Source organism: Cervus elaphus, chromosome 11, assembly GCF_910594005.1.
Source record: "Cervus elaphus chromosome 11, mCerEla1.1, whole genome shotgun sequence".
Taxonomy (NCBI): Eukaryota; Metazoa; Chordata; class Mammalia; order Artiodactyla; family Cervidae; genus Cervus; species Cervus elaphus.
In genome coordinates, this window is record NC_057825.1 from 33,177,685 (window position 1) to 33,205,033 (window position 27,349).

Here is a 27,349-nt window from a genome sequence, read left to right on the forward strand (position 1 = left end):
GAAATAATATTTTACTTTTATTATATTTACCTTGTAATTGGTTATCTTACCAATTTTCTTAGGCTTTCTAGGTGTACAATCATAGTATGTGTGTGAAGTCACATCAGTCGTGTCTGACTCTGTGAACTCTCCAAGCTCCTCTGTCCATGGGATTCTCCAGGCAAGAATACTGGAGTGGGTTGCCATTTCCTTCTCCAGGGGATCTTCCCAACCCAGGGACTGAACCTGCAGCTCTTAAGTCCTGTGCATTGGCAGGCAGATTCTTTATCACTAGCGCCACCTGGGTACCACATAGATTGTATGATTCTAGGTATACAATCATAGCATAGCTTACCTCTTTTTCCATGTTTATCTTGACAGTTTAATTATCTTATTTGCATTTTTTAGGAAATTGCAAACATCATTCAATAATTGTGGTCAGAGAAGGCATCCCTGCTTTTTTCCTGATTGTAATCTATGTGTGTGTTCGTCACTCAGCCATGTCCGACTCTTCAACTCTATGGATTATAGACCACCAGGCTCCTCTGTCTGTAGGATTCTCCAGGCAGGAATAATGAAGTGGGTTTCCATCCCCTCCTCCAGGGGATCTTCCCAACTCAGGGATTGAACCCAGATCTCCCACATTGCAGGCAGATTCTGTACCATCTGAGCCACGAGGATAATGTTCCTTCATTTTGGAACAATAAGCTGAGGGGAGGGAGGTGGGGAGCATGAACTTTGTTTAGGGATGGCTGGGGATGGGATGACCTAACTAGAGGAGCAATATTTAGATATCTTCCTTACCATTATCAGTTGGAGGATGTCCAATATATATTTGTATTCTCTTTTAGTGTAAGTCAGAGCATCAGATGTAAATTTATAATTGGACTATATCACTTTAACCTTCAAAGAAATGTCATTGCTAAGTTAAAATTTAATAGAATTTCCCCAGCCTTTTATTGATGTTTGCTCTATATTAAAAATGGCCATTGGGAAAATATTTCTGCACCTTCTGCAAAACTGCAGTCAAATACCTCTATGCTTATTTTCCTCAGAGTAATCCAATAAATTCCTTCTAGAATTATCTACATAGAGAACAGAACTGCTTTCTCTAAAACGTTCTGACTGAAGCCTTCTTTTGACTGTTCCATTAGATAGAGGGGAGCAAGAAATTATTGGGGATTCAAAGTGTCTTTCCTGGTGGGTGAATCAGAGCTGCCCTTTTATTCAATAATAAGAGTCTTCACCTTCCCTCCCAAACCATTTCCCCAGTTACTTGAACTGCCAGGAAGCTTGGCATTAAATATAATTCCTACTAAATTACATCTCTTCTTTTTCTGAGTTCCCTTTAGCAGTCCTTTTTTTTTAATGTGTTTTGTTGCTTTTAGGGTAAGTTTGCTGAGGTGTAATTTATATGCAATGGACACAACCATTTTTAACATTCATTTAAGACATATTTATGTACCTGAGTAATCACTACTACAATTGAAATATGGAATATTTCTATTACCACCCAAAGTTTCCTTATGCCTCTTTTATATATATGTATATGTATATATACACACTTTTGTAGCCATACTGCATGGCATGTGGGCTCTTAGTTCCACACCAGGGATTGAACCCATTCCCCCTGCGTTGGAAGCAAGGAGTCTAGTCACTGGTCCTCCAGGCAAGTTCCCCCTTGTGTCTCTTTCTGTTCAATCCCCTTCCCCTTTCCTCCCCAACCAGTGACGTGCTATCATTGTAGATCTGTGTTTCTCTACCATGGGAGTGGAGAAGGAAATGGCAACCCACTCCAGTATTCTTGCCTGGAGAATTCCATGGACAGAGGAGCCAAGCAGGGGGCAGTCCATGGGGTCACAAAGAGTCGGACATGACTGAGTGCCTTACTCACACACTCACTCACTCACTACTATGGGAGACTTTGCCCCTTTAGGGGCCATATGGCAGTGTCTGGAGACATTTTTAGTTGTCACAGCTGTGCATGTACCATTGGCATTAGTGGGTAGAGGCCAAGAGTACTGCTAAATATCCTACAATGCACACGGTAGTCCCTATAGCATACAATTAACCAGCCCCAAATTTCAGTTGTGCCAAGACTGAGAAACACTACTAAATCTATAGATTGGGCACACAAATGATAGCCCACTGCTCAAATCTAGTCTCACTGCCTGTGTTCATACAGCCCATAAATTACAAGTGGTTTCTGTATGTACTCCAGTATTAGTACTGCTTTCAATAAGCATGATGTTTTCAAGGTTCACCCATGTTTTATCATGAGTCAATATCTCTTCTCTTTTTATTGCTAAATAATGTTCCATTGCATGGATTTGTGAAAATAACGCTGCTATAAACATTCTTGTGTAAGTTTTTTTGTGTGTGTGTATGTGTAAGTTTTTATGTGGACATATCTTTTCATTTCTCTTGGGTATAAACTGAGAGTGGAGTTTCTGGGTTGTAGGGTGATTCTTTGTAACTTTTTGAAGAATCACCAGATTGTTTTCTAAAGCAGTGTATCACTTTACATTTCTACTGCAGTGTATGAGGGTTCCAACTGCTCTCCACATCCTTGCCAACACTTGTTATTATCTGTCTTTTTTATTATAATCATTCTAGTGGGTGTGAAGTGGTATTGCACTGTAGTTTTGATTTGCATAGCCTGATGGCTAAATGAACATCTGTTCATGTGTTTATTGGCCATTCATGTATCTTCTTTGGAGAGATATTGATTCAGATCCTTTCCCCATTTTTAAACTGGGTTATGTCTTTTTATTACAGAGTTGTAGCAATTCTTTATATTCAGAATTTTCTTCCATTCTACATAAAAAATTAGTAGTGTTTTCATGATTTGTTTGTCCATTTACCTCCTAGTAGACACTAGGGTGGTTTCCAGTTTGGGGCTATAATGAAAAAAGTTACTACAAGGATAAGTCTTTGTGTGCACATATCTTTATATCTCTTGGGCAACTACCTACAAAGTGGGCTTGCTAAGCACTATGTTAACTTTATAAGAAATTGCCAAAATATCTTCCAAAAGAACTGCACCATTTTAAATTTCCACCAGCAATGTACAAGAGCTCCAGTTGTTCCATATCCATTCTAACCTTCATATTATCGGTCTTTATAATGGGCAATGATATTTCATCATGGGCTTCCCTGGTAGCTCAGCTGGTAAAGAATCCGCCTGCAATGTGGGAGACTCCGGTTCAATTCCTGGGTCAGAAAGATCCGCTGGAGAAGGGATAGGCTACCCACTCCAGTATTCTTGGGCTTCCTTGGTGGCTCAGCTGGCAAAGAATCCGCCTGCAATGTGGGAGACCTGGGTTCTATTCCTGGGTTGGGAAGATGCCCTGGAGAAGGGAAAGGCTACCCACTCCAGTATTCTGACCTGGAGAATTTCATGAATTGTATATAGTCCATGGGGTCGCAAAGAGTTGCAAATAATATAAAAACCTTCATGTTATTGGTCTTTTTAATGGGCAATGATATTTCATTATGGTTTTAATTTGCATTTCCCTGATAGTCAATGATGCTGACATCTTTTTATGTGCTTATTTGCCATCTGTACCTTCTTTGTGATGTGTCTTTTCAAACCTTTTGCTCATTAAAAAAAAATTTTTTTTAAATTTATTTGGCCACATTGAGTCTTAGTTGCAGCACATGGGATCTTTGTTGTGGTACACAGACTCAGTTGTGTAGACAGACTTAGTTGTGGCACATGTGCTCTGGAGCATGATAGCTCAGTAGTTCCCTCTGGCTTAGTTACCACTGCTGGCAGGGAACCCAGGCACATGGCAGAAAACAGCAGGTAGAGCACAGTGACCGGAGTGTGGGCATAGGTGGTGAGAGGAGGCAGTTGGTGGCAGGAGTGTACCAACGGGTGGAGGGGCCTCAGATGCAGATGAGCAGGCCCCAACTCCCAGATAAGGTGATAGGCAACAAGAAGGATGAATATGCCAACCTACTGGGAATGAGATAGCGGGCCCTTGACCAAGCCAGACCTGGGCACAGGGCATTGAGTACCTAATGTGGAATCTGGGGTTCTGACCTCCAGCAGCAGAAGAGGTGGAGCACACAGTCAGGGCTTGTCCCGAGCCAGGTGTCCTAACTGGGTGCATTAGCATGTTCAGCTCCAGTCTTTAGTCCCCAGAGGTAGCCAGGGACCGGGAACCTAGGGAATCTGGCCAAGCCTTCTGGGAAGGAAGGGGGGGGGGAATAAATTGTGTTTATAAAGGTAATTGGGCATCTATCATCCATTCCAATCCCTCCTCTTTTCTAGTAGGAGCAGGTGAACAAGAAAAAGAGGAAATGCTGTCATTCAGGGTGAATTAGATGGGCAGACAACCAGACATCTATTACTCCCATTTATTTGCTTTCAGAGATACAGACTTATTCATCCCTTTTGTTGGCAGTTACTCAGCAGGTGCTCCATAGCCCCAACAAGGGCTGAAGGAAAAGCTCATTACCTCTTTTTGTTTAAGTGAATGAAGGTATCTCTACTTTTTCAGACTCAGCCACCAGGAAAAGCTTTTGAACCCCAAACAATCCATCACTCCCTCTCTCCAACTGTTCATTCAAGAAAGGCAGCAGCCAGATGGGCTGGGTTAGAGAGGGTATTCAGCTCCTATTTTGCAGCCATTTGAAAAGATGCTGTCTTGTCTGGGGCCCAGGTGAAAAGAGTGAAAGAAGGGGGCCATTCGCTACTGCCTGTGGAGGTGGCCCCCATCTGCTCACCTCCCTGAAGATGCTGCCCCTGATGCTGGCTTGTCTTTCAAGATGGGGTGTCTTTCACTGAAATGGGGACACTGGGAGAGGAGCCAGGTGCCAACAAGAGTGTTATGAGTTTTAGATGCGATGAATTTGAAGGGCCAGTGAGACATCTGAGCAGAGCAATCCCATAAGCCACGAGATACTGTACTGATGAGTAGTAGTTGAATAAATGTACAAGAGATGTTGACTTGCTCACAGATTGCCTACCCTGGCACAGACTTCCTCTGGTGCTACTGCCCCCTTGACCAGGGCTATCATCGATTCCACAGCTAGTTTTTTATTTCAAAAAATTTATAATCAAATAGTACAAAGAGATTGAGTCCTGATACAATTCTTTTTCTCTAAGACTGCAGCAGTTAATAGTGTTTTATGCAAAAAACTCATGTGTGAGTTTATGTACATATATGTAAATATTTCATGAGATTTCATATATATATATGAAATTTCATTTACATGTAAATACACAAGTAAATAACGTACCATGGTCCTGTTCTATAGCCTACTTTTCTTCACTTAATGTTGGATCATAGACAACCTCCCCTGTCAGTGTTTAGAGATCTACACAGTCCTTTACAATGGCTGCACAGCCTTCTGTTGTGTGAATATGCCGTTATTCATTTAAACAGCCCTCATATTGACAGACCTTCAGCTTGTTCTTAAAATATTTGCTATTATAAAAACAATGCAATGAAATACCCACATAATACATTTTTGTGCGATGGTCCAATTATTTCCTTAGAAGAAGTTTTTGGATGTGGAATGCACATTTCAAGTTTTCATATAGATGTTCAGGTTTCCTTCTGGTAAGATTGTACCAATTTGAACTGCTGTCGGCATGCTTTTCTCATTTGTTCTGGGCATTGTTCTCTCTTATTTATAGTAAGTGAAAAATATGATTTCATTGTTTTAACTCACATTTCTGTGATTATTAATAAAAATTAGCATCATCTGCTTTTTAGCTGTCTGTATTCCCCCCACTCCTGTGGGTTACCTATTCATATCCTTTGCCTATTTTTTTTATACTGGAATATTTGTCTTTCTCTTAAGATTTATAAGTGCTCTTATGTATTATAGTGTATTATAGGTATCCTTGATTATATGTTGCAAACATGACATAACCAGGTTTTATTTGTCTTTATCATGATATCTTTTGCTGAAACACCGTTTTTCATTATTTTAGTCATATCCATATCAATCTTATGTTTTATAGTTTCTGGCTTTGAATTATGCTAAGAAAAGCTTAACCTATCAAAAAATTTATAAAAGTATCTTTCTGTATTTCTTCTATTTTATACTTTTATTTTTTATGTAAAATGCAAATATAATGATGTCACTTCCTTGCTTGCCACATCAGCAAGTCTTCCTGCTGCCCTCAGCATCTAGTCCACCCTCTTGGCATAGCCCACCAGACGGTGGATGATCCGGGCTTTGCCTCTTCTTCATCCTCATACATCACATATATCGACCATCCCAAATGCACCTCTCTCCTGCTGTTTGGAATACGCCTGCTTGTCTTCTCCCCCACCTTGCTGGTGAACTCCTAATTAGCTATCCAGACTCCCCTCAAGGGCACGTCGTCTGAGAAGCAGTCCTTTATCCCAGGCAGTGTTAAGTGCTTCCTGCCCCCCACCACCGCACGGCACTGACACAACTATCATCTTAACTCATATTGAAATTATCCATTTATGAATTTTTTTTCACTACAGACTTGTGAGCTCTGGGATTGGGGGGTGGGGTTCAGCATCTGGCACTTAATACAGTACTATTTAGCAGGTGCTAAGCCTGCCCCTGTGATGTGATTTGCATCTTAGCAAGCTCAGTGCACCAACAGTGTGAAGGCTGGGGGACCAATTAGAAGTATCCTGGTAACAGTGATGTCCTATCCAGGTAGCTGACAAGGGCTTGGACTCAGGGGGTGTGTTTGGAGAAAAGAGGATAAAAAACAGACTTAATGGGTAGAATGGACACTGAGTAGAGTGTTTTGTTTGCCGTGTCTCCTAAAAGTTCAACACACAAGTGATTAAAACTGCTAGCCCATTAGCATGACCCATACCTTTTGACTCTAGTATTTTTCGGTGTAGATTTACCCCTACCCCAATTCCTTTCCATGAAGCTGTGTCATCTAAACTAATCATCCCCTCCAGTCTGTCTAGGGAGGTAGCCTATCATTTCCAAGGGCAAGTGTGACATTGTTTTAATTAAATGCCCTGTGTTAAGAGCCTTCACATCCCCTGACACATAGTACTATTGTTGCCGTTCAGTCACCAAGTCATGTCCGACTCTTCGCAACCCTGTGGATTGCTGCATGCCAGGCTTCCCTGTCCCTCACCATCTCCCAGAATTTGCCCAAGTTCATGTCCATTGAATCGGTGATTCCATCCAACCATCTCATCCTCTGTCACCCTCTTCTCCTTCTGCCTTCAATCTTTGCCAGCATCAGCACTCAGTAAATACAAACTCACACTCTGGGCTCCTCCACCTCCTTACCTTGGGTGATTGGGTCAGCGGCCATCCTCTGACTGATCTAAGAGATTCCTAGAGAGAGAGGCTGAAATCACTGTTTATTATTGTTTCCACAAAGCACAGGCGTGCCCTGACAGCTGAGCTCCATCTGTCCGCAGCTCTCTGCTCCCTCTGTTTGCCCAGGCTGCCATTCTTACTGTCATCCCCACTCTGTTTTCCTTTTCCTCCAGAGACCCAGCATGTGGTCCTTCCCAAGCTCTGCTCCTGCCTCTTCTATTCTGTGAACATCTTGTAATTAACCTACTGCATCCTCATGCCAAAGTCACCAGCACTGTCACTGTTTTCCTAGCCTCCATTTAGCCTGTGACAGGTAAGAAGCAGGAAGACCAGCCCCCACAAAACATGGTTCTATGCCCCTACTGTATTTGTCATCCTTCTCTGAAGGCTCCAGGGCCCCCCAGACCCCCCAGGGCCCCCAGGTCTCATTCAGAAGCCAGAGCCTCTTGCTCTACACTGTGACTTTACACCCTGGCTCTCCAAGCCGCTTCCTCATCCCTGCCTAACCTCTCGGCCCCAAGGCAGTTCCCCAAGTGCCATTCCCAGCCCATCCTTGCTTGCTTCTGCCTCTTGTCATTTTTTTCACCCCAAAGAATGCCTGCTTTGTTCTTCTGCCCCCAGGCTTGCACCAAACACCCTCACAACCATCACAGAACTCTCTTTTGAGACCCTTCCTTGCCATCGCTAGCAGCTGGTTCCTGTGGCTAACACTTCGTACTTGTAAAATGCTTTCCCACCACTATCTCGTATGACCAATCCTCCTGCTTTCCTTCAACTGGCATTTAATGATCCCGCTCTGCGTTCCAAGCCCTGGGAAGGATAAAATAAGGTATAGGCTTTGCTTTCAAGGCGCTCTAGTCTAGTCCATTTGAATTCCAACCCAATTTCCTCCGCCATAAAATGGGGATGATAATGTTTAATGACCTCATAGGATTGTTGTAAGATTTATATGAAATTATGTGTGAGCCTGGCACAAAAAGAGCTTAATAGCGCTGGTGTGGGGGTGGTGCTGATGGCCACTTTACAGCTGGGAAGAGGTTCTTGGAGCAGTGAAGGATGTGCCCACAGTGACACAGCTAGAGGGACAAACCCAAGTTTGGTGCTTGTGGCACTGCTCTACCCCTTCCCCACTCCATCTCTTCTTCATACCCTCCCGGCTTCGTTTGTGTCCCACTCACTCTCAGTTGCTGGTCCCTTAAACAGGTCTCTGAAATGAGGACACAATCAGGTTAATGGGATCACTCCCCCCATCAAGGGGAAGCTGGTCATGTTCACCCCTAGTCCTTTCTTTTACCCCCCTAAGTATGCCCACTTGGCCCAACACGCCTAGTGCACGGTGCTTCCCGCAAGTGCCCAGCTGTTTCACCCATGTGAGCTAGTCTCCAGCAAGGAGTTGGTAAGCTTGCAGTGGCTCACGCACCCTACTGTGCTCATCTCTGCAAAGCTGCGTTCCGTCCACAAACACTGATGAGATTTTCTTCTCAGGCTCCAGGAATTCTGGATCGGGGTAGAAATATCCATTTGCCTCATGATGGTGATGAGTCGAGTCCATGAGAAGGCAGCTGGCAGAAGCAGGCACGGGAGGGGAGAGCTCATTGATTGAGCGGAAGCACTAGAGGTGTAATTCAATGGGTGGTAAAAGCATTGCGTTTGGGAGAGAGGGCTAGAAGCACACTTTATGTTCAAGATGGAATATCTGACTCCTCTTTAAAGGAGTCAGAGAAAAGAAGTGTATGTCCTTCTGAATCTACTTAAGAGTCAAAATAAAGGAGGAGACTGGTTTGTCCTAAAGCCTGGTCACTTTAGGCTTTAGGTGGCAGAAGGTGGCAGGTTGATGGCAAGACTTCCTAAAAAGAGGAACTTTTTCACCTTATGTCAATCTTTTTCAAGCAATACAGAGGCTGTTGTTTTAAATTATCATATTTATTTTTCATTATAAAATTAATATGATATTATATAGAAAATTTGAAAAATTAGAAGGGGAAAATCACCTATAATCCCATAACAAACCTTGTTGTTTATTTTCATCTGGTCTATTTTTTGTATGTATATTTTCATCCAGTTGTAATAATGCTTGATATATCATTTTTGTGTACTAGCATGCAGTTCAGTTTTTTTTTTTTTAATTTTTAAATTTTTGTGAGATACATCCAGAAGAGCACAGATAATACATGGACAGTTTAAAGAATAATTTAAATTGTCTTAGTTCCCACCCTAGTAAAAGACTAGAGTATTTATAGCTTTCAAGAAACCTTGTGGTTGTCCCCACACATAGCCCCTTCTCCAGGGGATCTTCCCCACCCAGGGTTAGAACCAGCATCTCTTGCATCTCCTGCATTGGCAGGTGGATTCTTCACCACTAGCACTACCTGGGAAGGATTCTACTACTATTTGCCTATAAATCATTTTTGCCTGTTTTTGGATGTCAAGTGACCGTACTTTATGTGTCTTGCATCTTTCCTTCTTTCCTTCAATTATATTGCTTTCAAGACATTGTATGTGGCCGTGGTTAGTAAGAGAGAAAAGCATTTTTATTTTCCTGTTCTATTTCTTTGCAAAATGCAGACTTTATCGGGTAGCCCAGGTCTGTGACGCTTTTACAGTTGGGAAAACTCATTCCTTTCCTCTGTTTGTGTCTTTCCCCTCCGCCGCCTGAGAATCTTGGTCTCAGTGAGAAATGCACTGCCCCCTTCTTCTGGCCATGGACCTGGCCCTCTCTGCCATTTGGCTGGCGTTCTAGGCAGCAGCCACTCTGTGGGCCACTAACTCCCTTAAGCTGCAGCTGCTGTCCTTCCACGGGAGCTGATGGAATTATTTCTGGGGACTGGGGACAGCTGGCGAGAGCATGGACAGCACAGCAGGGCTGAGGAACCTGCCAGAGAGGGGCGACCAGAGCCGGGAGGGTGGTGGTGGCGGTGGTGACTCTACTGTTCGTGAAGAACTAGGTGTTCTCTGGCTAAAGCCTCAATCGGGAGGCAGGAAGTCATGTCTCCAATGTGTGCGCCCCTTCCTCTGCCCTTCTTCCAGGGCCCTGGAGCAGCTGGGCTCATGGAAGGGAGATTTTACATATACTTACTGATGTTTGCTGATGTTTAGCCTCCCAGGATCTCATATGAGCCTCCTGACCTCAGTGAGTCAGTGGGTGCCTAAAAGGAGCTGGGTTTTTGCCCAAATGCAGAGACTGGCCATGCCAGGCCAGGATGCCCACAGCAGGCACACGGAGAAGCCCGTCCTGGATCAGCAATACACACACTCACATGCGCACTCGGCTCTGCCTTCTAACAACTGCTCGATTCTCGTAGCTAATCTCGTTGAACAAGTGGCCTGCAGCTCCATTTCTTACCACCCTCTCATGGCTAATCCTTTGGAATTTCGTTTTTGCCCTCTTATGCTGCTCATGGTGCTTGCTCAGTAAGCCCACCCCTCCGGGCCAGGCTGGGCTGATGAACCCATGGGATTAAAAGCATTTACTTGATCTTAGCTTGTTAAGGACTCACCCCTGTTGGATTCATATATGCCGTCCCAGAAGCCAGTCCCGCCCCTTGGGCTCCACTCATGGTACCTTCCTGGTCTAAGCTGGTAGTTCACACTTTCTCAGGAGCAAGCCCTTCCTCGGTCACCACATTCGCCTCCATCACTTGACAGACTGCTTATTGAAGAGGCTGCCCTGGTGCTGGGCTCTCACCTGTAGTCGTGCCCTGTCCTGCCCTGCCCGTCCCGTGCCACCTTCTCTACCACATGGTGACCAAGGTGGTGGCAGTGTCCCAGATGCAGATGCTTCATGGTCCCCAGTTACAAACATCCTGTTCCAGCTGGCACCTGCCACCCAGAACCTAGATCCTGCTCAGCCCTTGGGTTATAGAGCCCCTGGGGTGTTAGCAACTTCCTGCCTGACCAATTAGATGCAGAAATAGTGTGTTGCTGCTGGATGAAGGATCCAGTGTGTCTCGGGGGTGGGGGTGTAACATCGGCCACAACCACTCTAGCCTCTGCCCTCCCTGTGCTACCCCTCAGACTCACTAGCTCTTCCTCCTGTCCAGGCCTGGAGGACCCAGCCTCCAGGTCCCCACTAGTCTTTGATGAGCCCCAGATGAGAGATGGAGGACCTGCCCTTTTACCTTTCCCAGTTCTTCTCCCCATGGTTGGCTTCTACTTCCAGAATCCCTCAAAATATTTCACACGAGACTCTGAGGTGCACACCAGCCGTTCTGAACACTGATACTGGCCTAGGTTGGAGAGGAATCCAGAAGTCCCAGATTTCTGGATGGGTGATGGGAACAGTGCAGTTGGTTTTGAAGTGATTGATGCTGCCTTGGGACAACTCAGCAGAATGGTCCAGTGGGCCTTTGGATGATGTTAAAGTGCCCCATGTGTGCATGCTCAGTCACTTCAGGCATGTCCAACTCTTTGTGACCCCATGGACTGCAGCCTGCCAGGCTCCTCTGTCAGTGGAATTTTCTAGGCAGGAATATTCAAGTGGGTTGCTATACCCTCCGGGAATCTTCCTGACCCAGAGATCGAACACACTTCTCCTGAATCTCCTGCATTGCAGGCAGATTCTTTACCCACTGAGCCACCTGGGAAGCCCTAAAATGCCTCACTCCTTTGTTACTAGCATAGTGGAGGTTCTCCGATTTCTGCTTCAAGCAGAGAATTAGGTGGTAAAGGAAGCAGTCAGAAGTAGGTGAAGCGTGACTGCGGGATATGGGAAGAGGTAGTCATAGGGTGGGAACATCTGTGATCTTGTCCTTTTTTTGTTACTTGTCACCTGATTGTTGTTAGTCATTAGTTCATACAAATCCACTAGAGGAGTAGTTACCTCCGAGGAAGGGGATGTGAGCTGGGATGAAGGAGGTACCAGGATGAATGGTAATGATGATGCTGAGTTCACTGGGGTTTGTGTCATTATTCTTTATATTAATACCTTACACGTAGGTTATAAAATTGTTTAAAATCTACCTAAGAGTTTATAAAGCCAGTTAAGAATTAGTTATAAAATCACACTGCACTTTAAGATTAGTTAAGAATTGTTTAGTGCTTTACTACATAGAAAGCAATTTACTTTTTAAAAAAATCAAACTTATTAATGTAAACACTTAGCTGTTTCCCACTCACCTCAAACTTCCCTTTTTGGTTTTTGTGCTGTGTTGAACCTTTAATTTGTTCTCATTTTTCAACGCCAAGAGAATCCCCTTTCAGAATCATCCCAGGATGCGCTAAGCACAAACACCCCTCCAGGGATGGCTGTCTCATTAGTCTGTTTCTCTTCCCCATGTGCTGATCAGAAGAAGAAAAATAGCTGCATAGTTTTCTTTTATTTTCCAACCCCCTGACTTATATTACCTTTTGATCCTATAACAAATGTTATCAGCTTGGAGCAAGGGACCAGCCATCGCTGTTCAGCATGTCCCCCATGACCTGAGTGGCTTCACCGCCCTTCCAGCTTCCACCCCAGGTTGCTCTTAGGGTCGGCTTAAATGCACAGGACCTTCATGTCACAGGGCAGTTGTGTAACTCTTGCATATTACTGGCTGTCGCAGTGACCAATTGTCTCTAAAGACCACATGGTTTCCTGTGGATTCTACCCAAAGGGGAAATGTGAGTCTTCGACCAATGCCTGTTAAGAGGGAATATACATCTTAAACCAATACCTGTTGGGTTAGTTTCAAGGTCTTCCTGTAAGAAGTGTCCCTTTGCGGTGTGTCTTTTGACTCGGATGTTTGTGCCGAGAGCTGGAGCCACTCATCTTCCACCGGCTGAGCGGCTGGCAGGAGGCAGCTGTGCCGGACAGACTGCCGCTCTCCTCGTCTCACACCTCCCTGCAGGCTCGGGGAACTGTGGAAGGTGTTGACAGAAGCAGGCAATTCCAAACGCAGTGTTGGGGTTGGCATTTCCTTGGCAGGACTTACATTGTGCACGTTCTAGGAGTGTGGGGTGTGTGCATTTCATGAATGAAAAGCAGAACTGCTGTAACCTTGACTGTCCAGTCGGCAAAGTGCCCCCCCACGCCTCACCCAGCCATGCATTTCTTTGCTGGAGCTGTTCAATGACAAAAACTGCAGGAAGGTGGGCAGTGCAGGAAACTCACTGTCATCCCGCAAGATGGTTGTGGGAGAGCAGATAGCAATAATTGTTACTATTTTAAACACAAAGAGGCTTTCTTAAGAAAGACTTGGCTTCCAGCTCACAGCGTTTTTCCCTCCCCACCCGGAAGTCCCTCTTTCCCCAGCCAACATGTCATCTTAACTCTGACCCACTACTGGTTCAAGAACACAAGGACTAGGAAACTGGGAAGATATGAGCTGTGTACACTTGGATAAATCTTTGCATGTTGGAGGTATCCACCGTCATTCTGAGGAAGACATCATTGCTTACCTGAATATACTGTAAGATTCTTAAGATCCCTGATATTTGTAGCAGAACACCACCCCTTTAGTCCTGGACTGGTTCCCTTCGATTCAAGGTCCCTGTAGGTAAAGTCCAGCACTGGAGGGAAAGGCAGGGTCCACTTGATGAATCTGTGTAGCTCTATAATTTTATACCTCTGAATTATTTTTTCTAATAGCATTTAACTATCTGGCATTTTCCCTCATTTCTTCCTGGGAGGACAGAGATGTGATGTGAATGTTTTTGTTTCAATAGAAGAGCTGTATGATCAGTTTTTGGTTAAACCAATGGGAGTGTAGGATATAGCCAGAAGTCTTTAAGGAGGTGTATTTATTTTAAGGCCCAGTTGTTACTTAATGATGATTTGACTATAATGTTTATTACTATCTAATGTGGTATCTTAGTCACCTTGAGCTGCTATAATAAGAATACCATAGACCGAGTGCCTTAAGCAACAGACACTCCTTCCTCATAGCTCTGAAGGCTGAGAAGTCCAAGATCAATGTGCCAGCCAATTCAGTTCCTGGTGAGAGAGTTTCTTGCTTGTGGACAGTCTTTTCTCTGTGTCTTCATATGGCAGAAAGAGAGATCTCTTGTGTTTCTTCTTATTAGGAAACAACAAGATTGTCATGACCTAAGTAGCTTCCAAAGACCCCAGCTCCAAATACCATCACATTGGGATTAAGACTTCAACATATGAATGTGGGAGAGGTGAGCCTAAACATTCAATCCATAGCGTGTAATAAGCCAGTGGGCCAGACTGGCTCTGTATATAGTTATGGGGCTTCCCAGGTTGGTGCTAGTGGTAAAGAACCCACCTGCCAATGCAGAAGACATAAGAGATGTGGGTTCAATCCCTGGGTCAGGAAGATCCCCTGGAGGAGGGATTGGCAACCCACTCCAGTATTCTTGCCTGGAGAATCCTATGGATAGAGGAGCCTGACAGGCTACAGTCCACAGGGTCGCAAAGAGTCAGGTTTTGGAATAAAATCAGTGACTCAAAGCATCATAAATAAATAAAACCAATCCTGACCTTTTTGACTATGACCACTGATAAGGATGTTCTCTGAATATGCTGCCCCAACTAGAGCAAAGGGAAAGACCATCATGGCCTGTAGTATTTGCACTTTTTAAAAGCATGAGTTTCAACAACTGTGCTCAAATCCTTTCTTTTTGAGGGGACTCTCCTAGGAGGTCCGAGGTATCTCCCCATTCACACACACCCCTTGCTTTGTTATGTACATATACACATAGTACACGCACAGACAGCAGGGACACTATGGGGAAAGATGCCAGTGTGTCTTTCTTTTAGCAAAGACTAGCAGGAAAAACTCTAGGAATGAGGTGCTAATGAGGTTACTGGAGGAGGTGAGAAGCATAATGAACCATCACACAAGTCAACAGCAAGGGGGGACCAGGAGGGATGAGACATCTTGGTGATGCAGACCATTTGGAAATATGGAAATGTGTGGGAGGACACTGGTGTAACAAAAGACACCCCTCCCATCACCAACCTGCTGGTCTCACCCAGTCACAGCTCTGGCATCTGGTACCTGCTGAGAGACACCTAGTCTAAATCAAGTTAGATTTAAGGTCTTTAAGCAAGAAGTGTCCCCTTGACACTTTAAAACTTAGTAATGCAATTATTTGTGTCTCTCTCACTCACTAGACTGAGTTTCTTTTCTTTTCTTTTTTTAATACTTACTATTTATTTATTTGGCTGTGCTGGGTTTTAGTTGTAGCATGTGGGATCTAGTTTCCTGACCAGGGACAGAACTCGAGAGCATGAAGTCTTTGCCACTGGACCACCAGGGAAGTCCCAAGACTGGGTTTCTTGAGAGCAAGTCCTGTGTCCTTTCAGAGTTGTCTCCAGTGCTTGACACTGGGAAGGAATGAAGTTATAGAATATTTCCTGCACACAAATATTCATTTTTAAAAATATAGTCTCCCAAAACACCTTGGGCAGGGAGTTTAAGCAACCATGCTATATTATTATCCAAACACACGCGTCTAGGACTGGAGTGTTCCAAGGCCTTGGTAACCCCCAAAACACTGAAGATTTTCAGGTAGCTGTGATGACAACACCCCCCAATCTGAAGCTGTAAGTCTGCCAGAGGGTTGGAGGGAGCTGATGATTCTATGTCAATCAGACCCATCAGTCGGGCCACTATTTACACTGAAGCCGTTATTTACAGGATTGGTTTCTGGTGGGGACTCTTTCTGGCTGGTAGCTGGCTGCCTTCTCTCTGTGTCCTCACATGACCTTTCTTCTGGGCATAAGCACGGTTCACGGGGGTGAGAGTGGGTAGGGGAGAGAGGGAGAGCTCTCTGATATTTCATCTTATGAGGACACTAATCCTATTTGATCAGGGCCCCACCCTTATGACTTCGTTTATCATTAAAAACTTCCCAAAAGGCCCCATCTTCTAATATAGCCACTCTGGAAGTTAGAACTTCAGCACATGAATTTTGGGAGGACACAAACATTCAATTCATAACTACTCTAAACAGGATGGTCTGGCTTTCAAGCCCCACTCTGTTATAAGCCAGCTGTATGACCTTGAAGAAGTTCCTTTAACTTTTCTAAGCATCAGTTTCTTTATGGTAAAACTGGGGGCAATAATAGTATCTATCTCAGGGCATTGTAAGGATCAAAGAAGATAATGTATATGGTGGGCATTGGGAAGGGTCCAGAATATAGTAGATGTTTGCTAATTGTTAAGATCATTATTAGAATCCTCTAAATTCTGAGAAAGAGCTTCCTCTAAGGTAGTCCTAGGAGTCTAGTCCAGTCCGGACTTCCAGGACTAAAGCAGGTTTCTGTGAATGGGATCCCCCAAGCAGAGAGGCTGCAGGACTCCGCGGATTTGTGGGAGCCCAGCCTCTTCAGAGCCTGGTTAGCCTTCAGGGATTTCCAACGAAGAAGTGGAAAACAATAAGGTGAGTCATGGTGGCAGTCCAGGTGTTCTAGAGAAGGATTCAGTGTTACAGCTGTCGGGAGCAGGCCTTTTTTTCATCTCCTTACATAGAGGATGGCAGAAGGAGGGACTGAGCCCACTGGACATTAGTGAAGGGTCATGTTGGATTCTTCCTGGCTTCTTGTAGCTTAAAAAACCTTCTTAACACAACTTTTTAGATTTTAAAAGGTAATACAAGTTTACTGTATAAAATCTGAAAAATATAAAAAAACTGTCAAGAACATAAAAATCATCTGACACCCTTCTACCCAGAGTAACTCTGATAACCTTCCCTGTAAGTCCCAGACCCTGGAGTTGTATGACCTCTGATGGGTTACCTGTTATTTCAAAACCTCTATTTCCTTCTCTTAAAATAGGTCTAATACTTCCCGCCTTGTTCTTACTTCTTGGGGTTGCTGTGTGAATTAAATTCCAGGCACAAAGTGTTAGCTTACTAAGAGCCTTGTTACTATTGAAGAAGACACCCTTGGCTTATGATGATTCCAGCATCACAGCTCAGACAAGAAAGCCTGGTAAATCATTTTCACATCATTCTTCCAGGGTCTCCACCCTCCAGGTGTGTGCTATGAGTATGTGTTGTGGATTAATAAGCAAATCAATATTCTCATTTACCATGCTGACATAATGACTGTGCAGCAATTTCCCAGCATAAATATTCCTATTTTCCATCTTACTTAAAGTTCTTTTCAAAGGTGAGGATTACATATTTGCACAGAGGGTTGTGCGTGTCTTATCACCATTATTTCTTGCTGAGAACTTGCATCTCTCCTTTTGTGGCCACTTATGGCCTTGGAAGGAAGAGATTGCATCTCTGAAGGCTTTTGAGGCTTCCTTTGGCCAGAAAGATTTTGTTCATCACCTAAGAACCAAATTCATTTCCTGATTATTGTGTATTAAATTAAGATTCTAGCTTTCAGATTTTAGGACAAAAGTTCTCCTGACATATGTCAGCTTTATTCCAGCTTCAAACAACGGGCTTATTGCTGTGACAGTCCTGGTCTCCCCGTCCCTCTGGCCTCTCCAGTTCCTCCCCACTGCCTCTACCCAGTTCCTTCCACACTAGGGGAGGGATCCCTTCTCCCCAAAGGTCAGAATGATGCCTGGCAGGGACCAGATGTTCATGGGAGACAATGTAAGGAAAGAAGGCTTACTCCCAGCCACCTGTCTTATTTTCCAGCATCTCCCAGCAGCAGACCCCAATGGACCAGCCTCTCCTAACAGCAAGAGGACCTGACAGTCTAAGCTGAATTTAGACTGTAAACTTTCTTGGTGTGGAGATTCCATGCACTCCAGCCTGGTCAATTTGACAAAAAAACAAAACAAACAAACAAAAAATAACTGCCTAACCAAGTGAGTTCAGGAGAGCAGGCTAAGCTCTCCAACTGGCTGACTTATTTCCTTACAAGAGTTATTCCTTCAACAGATTGTAAGACCTTTTCATGCTGGGACACAGGCTTCCTATACTTTGGCTGGTGGCAGGCAAAATAAAATGATGAGGATGAGAGATAAGAGTGTCGCTTTCTTTGCTCTGTTCACAGTGATGTGCTGTATTGGAAGAGGGATGAAAGTTGAGCATTATCCTATATACAGAGTTGCCAAATGTCCCAGACAACACATGTGGAATTGGCCTACTGCTTTAAGCCATTTGATTGTGGGTGCACAAGTATCAATAGAGGCGGCCATTCATTCATTTTTTTTTCACAGTTTGAATTTCCTGTACTGGATGCTGGGGGTGAGGACTGGGCAGATACAGTGCTCACTACTATGCCTTTGACTTTGAAGACTTAGTCCAGAGGTGGAGACAGATTCCAGTGCCATGAAGTCAGTGAAGGTACAGAGGGAGTCAGGGAAGGCTTCTCAGAAGAGGGGACAATTGATTGGATCCTTAAGAATAAGTTTACTGAGTAAAAATGTTGGCTTTCTTTGAGCCCACAATGACTTTGCAGTGTCATTGTGGGAGGGAGGTATATCTCCCTCTGCTTGGTCAGATTTATATTTTCTAAATCTAAATGAAAATCATTTCTATTCAGATATGGAATGGTCAAGAGAGTTGCCAAAATCGACCTGCATTAAACATGTGTATCAATTAGGGGAGAACTGACATCTTTACTGTGTTAAGTCTTCCGATCCATGAACATGGAATGTCTCTCCACTTATTTAGATCTTTGATTTCTTTCACCAGCATTTTGTACTTTTCAGCATACAAATCCTATATGTATTCTTAGATTTATGCCTAAGTATTTCAATTTTCTTGAGCATCTATGTGTTCATTGCTAGTATATAGAAAAACAATAGCTTTATGTATGTTGATCTTATACCTTGTGACCTTGCTGAATTCACTTGTTTGTTCTAGGAGATTTTTTTGTAGATTCTTTGCGATTTTCTGCATAGCCCCTGTCACATCACCTGCAAATAAGAACAACTTTTATATTCAATTGATACATCTTTCATTTCATTTTCTTTTGCCATAGTGCTAGCTAGGACTTTCTCTATTGAATAATAGTGGTAAGAGTAGACATCCTTGGCTTATTCCCAGTTTAGTGGGGAAAATGCTCAGTCTTTTGTCATTAATTCTGATATTAGCTACAGGTTTTTTGTTGATGTTCTTTATCAACTTGAGGAAGTTAACTTCTATTCCTACTTTCCTGAGAGTCTTCATCATGAATGGGTGATGTATTTTGTCAAGTGCTTTTTCTGCATCAATTGATATGATTGTGTGATTTTTCTTCTTTAGCCTGTTAGTACGGTGGATTACACTGATTGATTTTCAAAAATTGAGCAAGCTTTGCATCCCTTGGAGGTAATCCCATTTACATGGGTGGGGTTTTTTAATTCTTTTACATACTGCTAAATTCTGTTTGCTGAGGTTTGTTAGAAATTTTTGTATCTACATTCGTGAGAGATATCACTTTAGAGGTTTTATTTATTTATTTATTTTTGATACTGTCTTTGTCTATCTTTGGTATCAGGGTAATACTGACTTCATAAAATGACTTGGGAAGGTTTCCTTCTCTATTTTCTGGAAGGGATTGGTGTTAATTCTTTTAAGTGTATGGTAGAGGTCTGTGGCTTTTGAAAAACAGATTCTGGGGGCACAGCCTGAACCAAATAAAGCTGAGTCTTAAGGGGTGGAGCTTGAGCATGGATGCTTTTCAAAAGCTCCTCGGATGAGTTTATCAATATGCAGTCAGCTAGGGGGCTTCAGTGTAGTAGTGGACTTCTTGATGCAAACACAGGAGGGTGAACTGCCACAGAATCCATCTGAAGAATGGCATGAATTAAACAGCTGTGAGGCTTGGAGAATTTGGCCCTCTGAGACACGCCCCAGGAGCCTCCGATATCTCCAGAACCATATATGGTTTAGTGGGGACATTCCTCATGTAAGACCTCTGGGTTTGACTTGGCTAGTTAGTAGCCATAAATTGCTTAATAGCAATTTCAGTTTTCTCATCTGTGAAATGCCACTTCTTGGACTGTTGTAGTAATAAAATGAGAACCCAGGTCTCCCACATTGGGGGTGGATTCTTTACAGTCTGAGCCACCAAGGAAGCCCAAAATGAGACAAGATATATGAAAATTCTTTACAACCCCCACAACATCTTGAGAAGCTGAAAACTGATGTTTCTTTGGGTTCTCAGCTCAGTTCAGTTCAGTTCAGTCGCTCAGTTGCGTCCGATTCTTTGTGACCCCATGAGTCGCGTTTGGGTTCTAGCTTTACCTTAATTGCTGCAGTGTCCTGATTCCCAAGTAGTCCTGCTGTGAGGTTAGTGAGAGGCCTGTGACCCCAGCTGGCTGTAGGACCCGTGTCCTCAGGCTATGGAGAAATTTCTTCCCCATCCCTGCTCCCTCAACTCTGCCCATTGATTTTGGGCTCTCACAGGAAGGGGTGGGACCTTGGTGACTATGAAAAGGGACTTTGACCAATGCCCCCCTCTCACCTTTCACAGGAACATGCTTGCCAATTCAGCCAGTGTGCGGATTCTCATCAAGGGAGGCAAGGTTGTGAATGATGACTGCACCCACGAGGCTGATGTCTACATCGAGAATGGCATCATCCAGCAGGTGGGCCGTGAACTCATGATCCCTGGAGGGGCCAAGGTGATTGATGCCACGGGGAAGCTGGTGATCCCTGGAGGCATCGACACCAGCACCCACTTCCACCAGACCTTCATGAATGCCACGTGCGTGGACGACTTCTACCATGGGACCAAGGTAATGCTTCTGGGTGCTGAAGGTGCTTCCTCGGTGGCTTCCTCTGTTTCTGGGCCTGCTCTAGGCTAGATTCTCATGAACAGGGTGCTCCCACTGTATTGCTCAAAGAAGAAATTTGGCCTTGAAAGGGGCCACTGTGGCAACTAAAACAGGAAATTTTGGGCTAAATGTCATAGATTTCCATGATTATGGAAAAAGGAGGCATTTAGGCCCATTTTGCCAATCTTATCACTTAAGTGAGGTACCGAGGCCAGGAACTGATTTTATTTTTATGTTCTTATGTCGTGTAGTGCCGATCTAGAGGAAGAGAATTAGTTTTGTTTGTTATTGTGCATGTATGTGGGTGGTGGGGGGAAGGGGGTTGGTCTAATGGAGTCCTTTATGTATGATAAGCTAAATTAATTTCCCCCAAGTTGTGAAAAATAGATATGCTTCTTCTAGATGATTTTAATGGTAGAAATTATGAAACAGACATAGTTAGCTATCTTTCCTAGGTTGTTATTTTTAAAAACAGCTTGGAAACCACTGGTGGTGGGCCCTCTTTCCAGAGTGAATTATCATGGACAATATTTAAGATTTACTGAGCTGGGCTGGAGCTACTTCAATGCAAAATACAACAATTCAGACCAGTGAAACAAATAAATCAGGACAAATTAACGTTTTCTCAAAAGCATCACAAATATGTTTTTTTCATCACTTGTCTGTGCTCCAGAATCCTGTCATTGGTGTCATCTCTGCATTGTAATTATCTGTCACATGCAAGCTTCTTTCTGAAGCTCAGACTATGGGCTCCTTAAGGGCAAGGCCTGACCATATTCTTCTGTGTTTCTAGAGCCTGACCCTGACCTAGAATTAGAGTAGCTGACCAGTAAATGTTGTTGAATGAATAAGTGATTGATATTTATCCACGTGGGTCTCTACATCCAACTGTGCGTCAGATTCACCTATGAAGATTTTTTTCAAATGCAGAATTGAATCAGAATGTCAAGGGCCAGAAGTCCCTGGCCTTGGCAGCAGCCCTTTGTACAGTCTGATCTATAAAGGACTTAGCCACTAATGCTCCCTGGATAAAAGGAGTCCACTGGCCACTGGCCCAGGGGCTACGGCCCTATGTCCTACTTTGGCCCACTGCCACAAATCCCCAGTGGCCCTGTACCCTAAAATCTCACCTCTGTTCTCTCCGGGGTCTTCAGGGAGCCCCTCTCCCATGCTCAGTGCTCTCTCTGGGATCCATATTCCTGGGGCCTTCAGTGCTCCTCCTGCTGGAGCTCCCCAAACCCACCCTGAAGAGCCAGGTTGGGGCAGGCAGAGGCTGGCCTTGGAGTTGCAACATTGCAGACTAGCCCCACCTCAGGCAGGTGGCCCTGAAGATCTCCCTGAGCATATACCTCCTTCCCCGTCCTGGAACAGCAGATCAGACCCCTGAAGGCTGAGATGTGACGAGTCACAGTGACCATGGCCCAGCCTGTGCTGAGGCGAGGATGATATCCCAGGCCACAGCTGCCCACTGGAGCCAAGCCCAGGAAAGAGAGGTGTTTTGTGAACCCTCCCTAGTTTCTCCTCTGAGAATTACTCTGGCCCTGCAGGTGATGCCTGACTCGTGAAATGGGGAGCCCCATCCTCATACACACTAGCAGGGTCCTCTCAAGGGTACCCAGGTGGCAGACAGGGCCTTTCTGAAGTGAGTGAGCACTTTCAACTCATCATATCCATGCACTTGAGCCCTGCCAGGCCAGGCCTGCTTTGTTTGTGGTAAATTTTTAAAATTTTTTAAGTTTTTTTTGCTGCACTGAGTCTTTGTTGCTGTGTGTGGGCTTTCTCTGTTTTGGCAAGTGGGGGCTACTCTCTGGTTGTGGTGCCCAGGCTTTTCTTTGCGGTGGCCTCTCTTGTTGGGGAGCATGGGGTCTAGGTGCACAGCTTTCAGGAGTTATGGCACGTGGGCTCAGCAGTTGTGGTGCATCGGCTTAGTTGCCCTGCAGCATGTGGAATCCTCCCGGACCAGGGATCGAACTCATATCCCCTGCATTGGCAGGCAGGTTCTTAACCACTGGACCACCAGAAAGCCCTCCAGATATTTTTATTGAAGTATAGCAGACATATAGAGAAGTGCACAGATTCTAAGTACAAAGAATTGTCACAACTGAACACACCCTTGTGAACAGCACCCAAATCAAGAAACCAAACATTGCCAGCACCCAGAATTCCCCCTTGTGTCTCCTCCCCAGTCACTACTCCTCACCAAGGAGAACCACTATCCTGACTTCTAATACCATAGTCTTTTTGTTTTGTAAATAACAGCTTAATTGAGATATACACGCCATACAATTCACCTGTTTAAAGGGCAGATGTCAGTGGTCTTCTGTGTATTCACCATAGGTTGCTTTTGACTGTGCTTTATGTAAATGAACTCAGGCAGTCTGTCCCCTTGTGTTAGCTTCCTTTGCTCAGTATTATTTTTGTGAAATTAACCCATGTTGTTGCATATCATACTTACTTCACTTTCATTGCTTACTAGTATTCTACTGTACAAAAGCCCATGTAGTACCCAACCATCCCACCATCAACAAGGTCATTAGTTTGGGGCTATTACAAATGCTGTGGCTGTGAATGTTGCGTACATGTCATTTAGCAAACGTATGTACATTTCTGCTAGGCATGTTCCTGGGGGTTGAGAGTGCCGGGTCATAGAAGACACACATGTTTAGCTTTAGGAGATGCTGCCAAATCACTTTCCAATCTGGTTGTAACAATTGATACTCCCAGCAGGATTCTAAGAGTGGCCCCAGTACTTATCATCAGTATAACTCTGATCACCACATCAGTGCATGCCAGGGTCTATTCCGCAGTGTGTACCAAAAATTGTGTGCAGGGTGCAGCCTTGCTCCAAAATTGTGGCTTGCTGGTTACTGTCCCCCCTCCCCCTCCTTGAGAAATCTTTACTCCAGAGTCAGATGCCATGCTGTCACTGCACTGCCTACCAGCCTCTGGGAGGGCAGGCTGGCCTTCTTTGTCTTCTTTGCCTCATTGTCATCTGCCAGGGCCTCATTAGCCAGGAGTGATGAGTTTTCCTCTGAGAGCCTGCAGCTCTTTATGGCCGGTGAAGACCTTTGCACGTGCATCTTTGCACAAGGCAGTGGGTAACTTTTGATCTTTTCCAAGCTTCTCATCCATGGAAGCAGCTGCCTCTGGAAAAACATATAAAAGCCCCTGTGTGATTTAAAGGTCCCACTTCTCCCAGTTCCTGCAGGTTCAGGCACCCCCAATCCATGCCAGGTGTTAGTTATAGGAAATGTAAGGCCCGTAGACCCCAAGCCAGTCTGACTGCTTGTGTCACCTAAACTGGGCCTTTGTTATAACCACCCCCTAAGCAAGATCAGACTTTTTGCATGTTTCTCCTTGTGCCCCAGCTCATATTAAGTGTCTGTTTCATAACACAGCCCCTGACCCAGTCCTCCCCAGACCCCTTCAGGAGACCCTGCCCAGAGTCCTTCCTCAGACATCCCAGCCTCTTAAGACCTGGCTTCCTGCCCTGGTCCTCACTCCCCTCCACTCTTGGATTGCTCCTCCCTTTTGGTACACCTGCAGCTGGATTTTTTGGCTTCCTCTTACCTCTAATTCCTGGCAGTTTCCTAGGGCAAGAAGTGCTCTCAGAGGCAATGCTGATCTCTGGATGTGTAGGTTTAATTATTCATATAGCCTGTGGCACTCAAGCCAAGCCTGTGCACCCTGGTAGATCGTCACTGACCTACTTCGTACCTTCTGAGAAAGGTAGCAGTTGATTCGCTGTAAGCAGCTGGGTTTATAATAGAATAATAGCCCCAAGGAAAAGCTCTCCTGTGTGATTAGCCTATAGAGAAAGAGAGATCAAGTTGCACCTTTTTGTTCTTGTCCGACAGATCTGCAGGGCCTTGAACTCTGCACCCCCTGAGCTATTGCATGCTTGTCAATTTGGCGGCAGCAGCCAGGGCTGGGAAAACAAAACAGTTGAAAGGCTGGCTTTTCTGCGAGCATCTGGGACTCCATTGTACTAGGTCTGAAGGGATTTCTCTAGCACTTCTTTAACAAATGCTTTGCCCGCCTCTGCTTCTGTTAGAGGCTGTGGCAGGCTCTGCCTGGCTCCCCAGCCTCTGCCCCCTCCTTGCTCACAGCCCGGTCACTTGATCCTCTTGATCCTCCTGTCCGCCTCCTCCACACCCTCCCCACCTGCAGGCCCCGCCCTCTCAGAGGCCCAGGACCCCCTGCTTGTTAAAAATGCCCCCTCTGAAGAAGGAGGTTATCTCCTTGGGGAGCCCAGGACAGGAGGGGAGGGAGGAGAGCCAGTGACACCAATTGTGTTAACAAAGGTGTAGGATTTCACTTGGGTCATGGGGGTCTTTTATTATTATTCTGCTTAGCCTACTTATACATTATATTTACTCTTTTGTGTGAATTTAATATTACATAAGAAGAATGTTAATGCAGGCCATTGGGCTCCACCCCACCAATGGCTCTCCATGGTCTGGTGGGAATATCAGAATCAGGCTTTTTCAATTACAGGCACAGCCCCTTCACTAAGACAGTGATAAAGGGGGCAGCCATGGACAATCGGAAAAAGCTTCCTGGATGCCTTTTCTGCCTCTCACTCCTCCAAAGATACATTAAGAACTCCTGTCCAGGCCAATGGTTTTCAACCTTTGAAAGCAAATGACAGTAAAACTACTTGGGGAATTTTTTTTTTAAATATATGTCCAGGCCCCTCCCCTCTGCTGTCCCCCACCCTTCACCCCAGACTAATGAAATCAATGTCTTTAGGTCTGCCTCTTCCCCCATCAGTATGTTTTTTGAAGCATCCTTGATGATTCTAACACTCATGTGTGGATTATTAAGGAACTTTCTCGACTATTTGAATGGCATGTTGTCCTGGCTGTTAGCCCTGTTGCCCATCTAACCCTCACCTTATGTGTCAGGCTGATACCTGAATCACCATGGAAAGCCTGAGCCTGCCTCGCCTCACCCTTCCCAGTATTATTTATTTGTTTCTCTCCTTCTAGTTACATTATAGGGTCCCATGATTAGGCTCCTAAACCCTAGCCCGGGGCCTAGAACCCCTGTACTTGCTAAGCGTCCTGTGCTGTGTTCTGCCCTCCTGTCTGTACCCCAGGAGGCAGGATCAGTGAGCTGGGAGCTGGCCATGGTCAAGTATTATCACTGGAAGTCCAGCTGGGCCTGTCCCTTTTCTTTGAGGACCCAGAATCTCCCTCTTGTCTGTGCCAGAGCCATCTGGTCACAGAGACTGCCTCCCACAAACTAAAAATCTGCAGCAGCAGGATATCTATTCTTGTAGTCAAACCACAAGGGGAGCCAAGTCCTAACTGGACAAGTGCTGGGCCAGCATGGACTCAGCCTAGCTGATGTTCAGTGGCACAGGCTAGAACAGCCTCTCACGTCCTGCCCCCAGTGTGGGGTCCTGACCCTCTCCCCTCCTCCCACTGCAGAGGACTAAACCTGTCAGAGTCCTGAGATATGACATGCTAGGACATAAATAAATTCCCTTTGGCGTCCAGCCTGCCAGCATTCTTACCAAGCAGCCCATTTATCCATTGGGCAGACTGTTTTTACTATTATGCCATTGAAGCTTGCTGCTTTGGAATTAAACCTTTACATGCTGCTCACTTCCTTTCTTCTTGACTCCAGTATTCTGTCCTTTTCTGTTTAATTCTAGCTAAAATGTCTTTCCAGTCTTTTAGCTTTGCAGTAATAGTTCCTGTTTATTGAGATCCAGACTCATACGGTCTTGCTTATTAATTGATGTTCCCAAGTTCACTTTATTCCTCTAAAAAGCTGGAGAGACCTTAGAAATCTACCTTAGAAATCTTAGAAGTCTCCCACCCTGGTATTATAGGGAGAGAGAATGAAGGAGTTGCCCCAAGTCCAAGACGTAGTTGGACCAGGATGTAAGTTTCTTAGTCTGAGGCCCTTTTTACCCTATCAATCAGGGACTCCTGAAACCCCAGATCTAGTCAGTCACCCCTTTCAGACAGCCTGGGACCTCTCTGTGGGCTGCATGCAAATAGTTAACTCGACAGTGTGTGGCTCCAAACTTGCCTGGACCAGATAAAGGCATCACAGAACCGACGCATCAGGCAGACCGTGGAGTGAGATTTCTGCCTCTCTGAGATGGTGGCTTTATTAACATGCCACTGTCCCTAGAGGAGTAACATTGATGCCAATGCCTTAGAGCTGACTGTTTTTACCATCTGCAAACAGTCGTTGTGAGGATTAAACAATATGATGCAATGAAAAACACCTCATCCAGTCTCTGGCTCAGAGGACACGCACGATAAATGTCGGTCCCCAGGCTGTGACTACCTGCTTCCACCCTAGGCCTGGCCTTGGCTCTCTCTGGTCTCTTGGGTTAGTTGCTCCAACCACTTGGACTTTGCAGTGAGACTGTTCTACTGTCCATGTAGTGCCCATGCTGCCTGTGTCCCCGGTTTAGCCAACAGTGTCATGTCCTGCTTGAG

At 44.9% G+C, this 27,349-nt stretch overlaps 1 protein-coding gene across 1 annotated transcript in view; it reads left to right on the plus strand.

Moving 5' to 3' along the window:
- DPYSL5 (dihydropyrimidinase like 5) overlaps positions 1–27,349 on the plus strand; it is an 87,185-nt gene that overhangs the window by 15,942 nt on the left and 43,894 nt on the right. The window contains exon 2 of the mRNA XM_043917385.1: positions 20,582–20,846. Within this exon, the coding sequence (XP_043773320.1) occupies positions 20,586–20,846 (261 nt within the window). The 5' untranslated portion in view covers positions 20,582–20,585. The remainder of the gene's footprint in view (positions 1–20,581; positions 20,847–27,349) is intronic.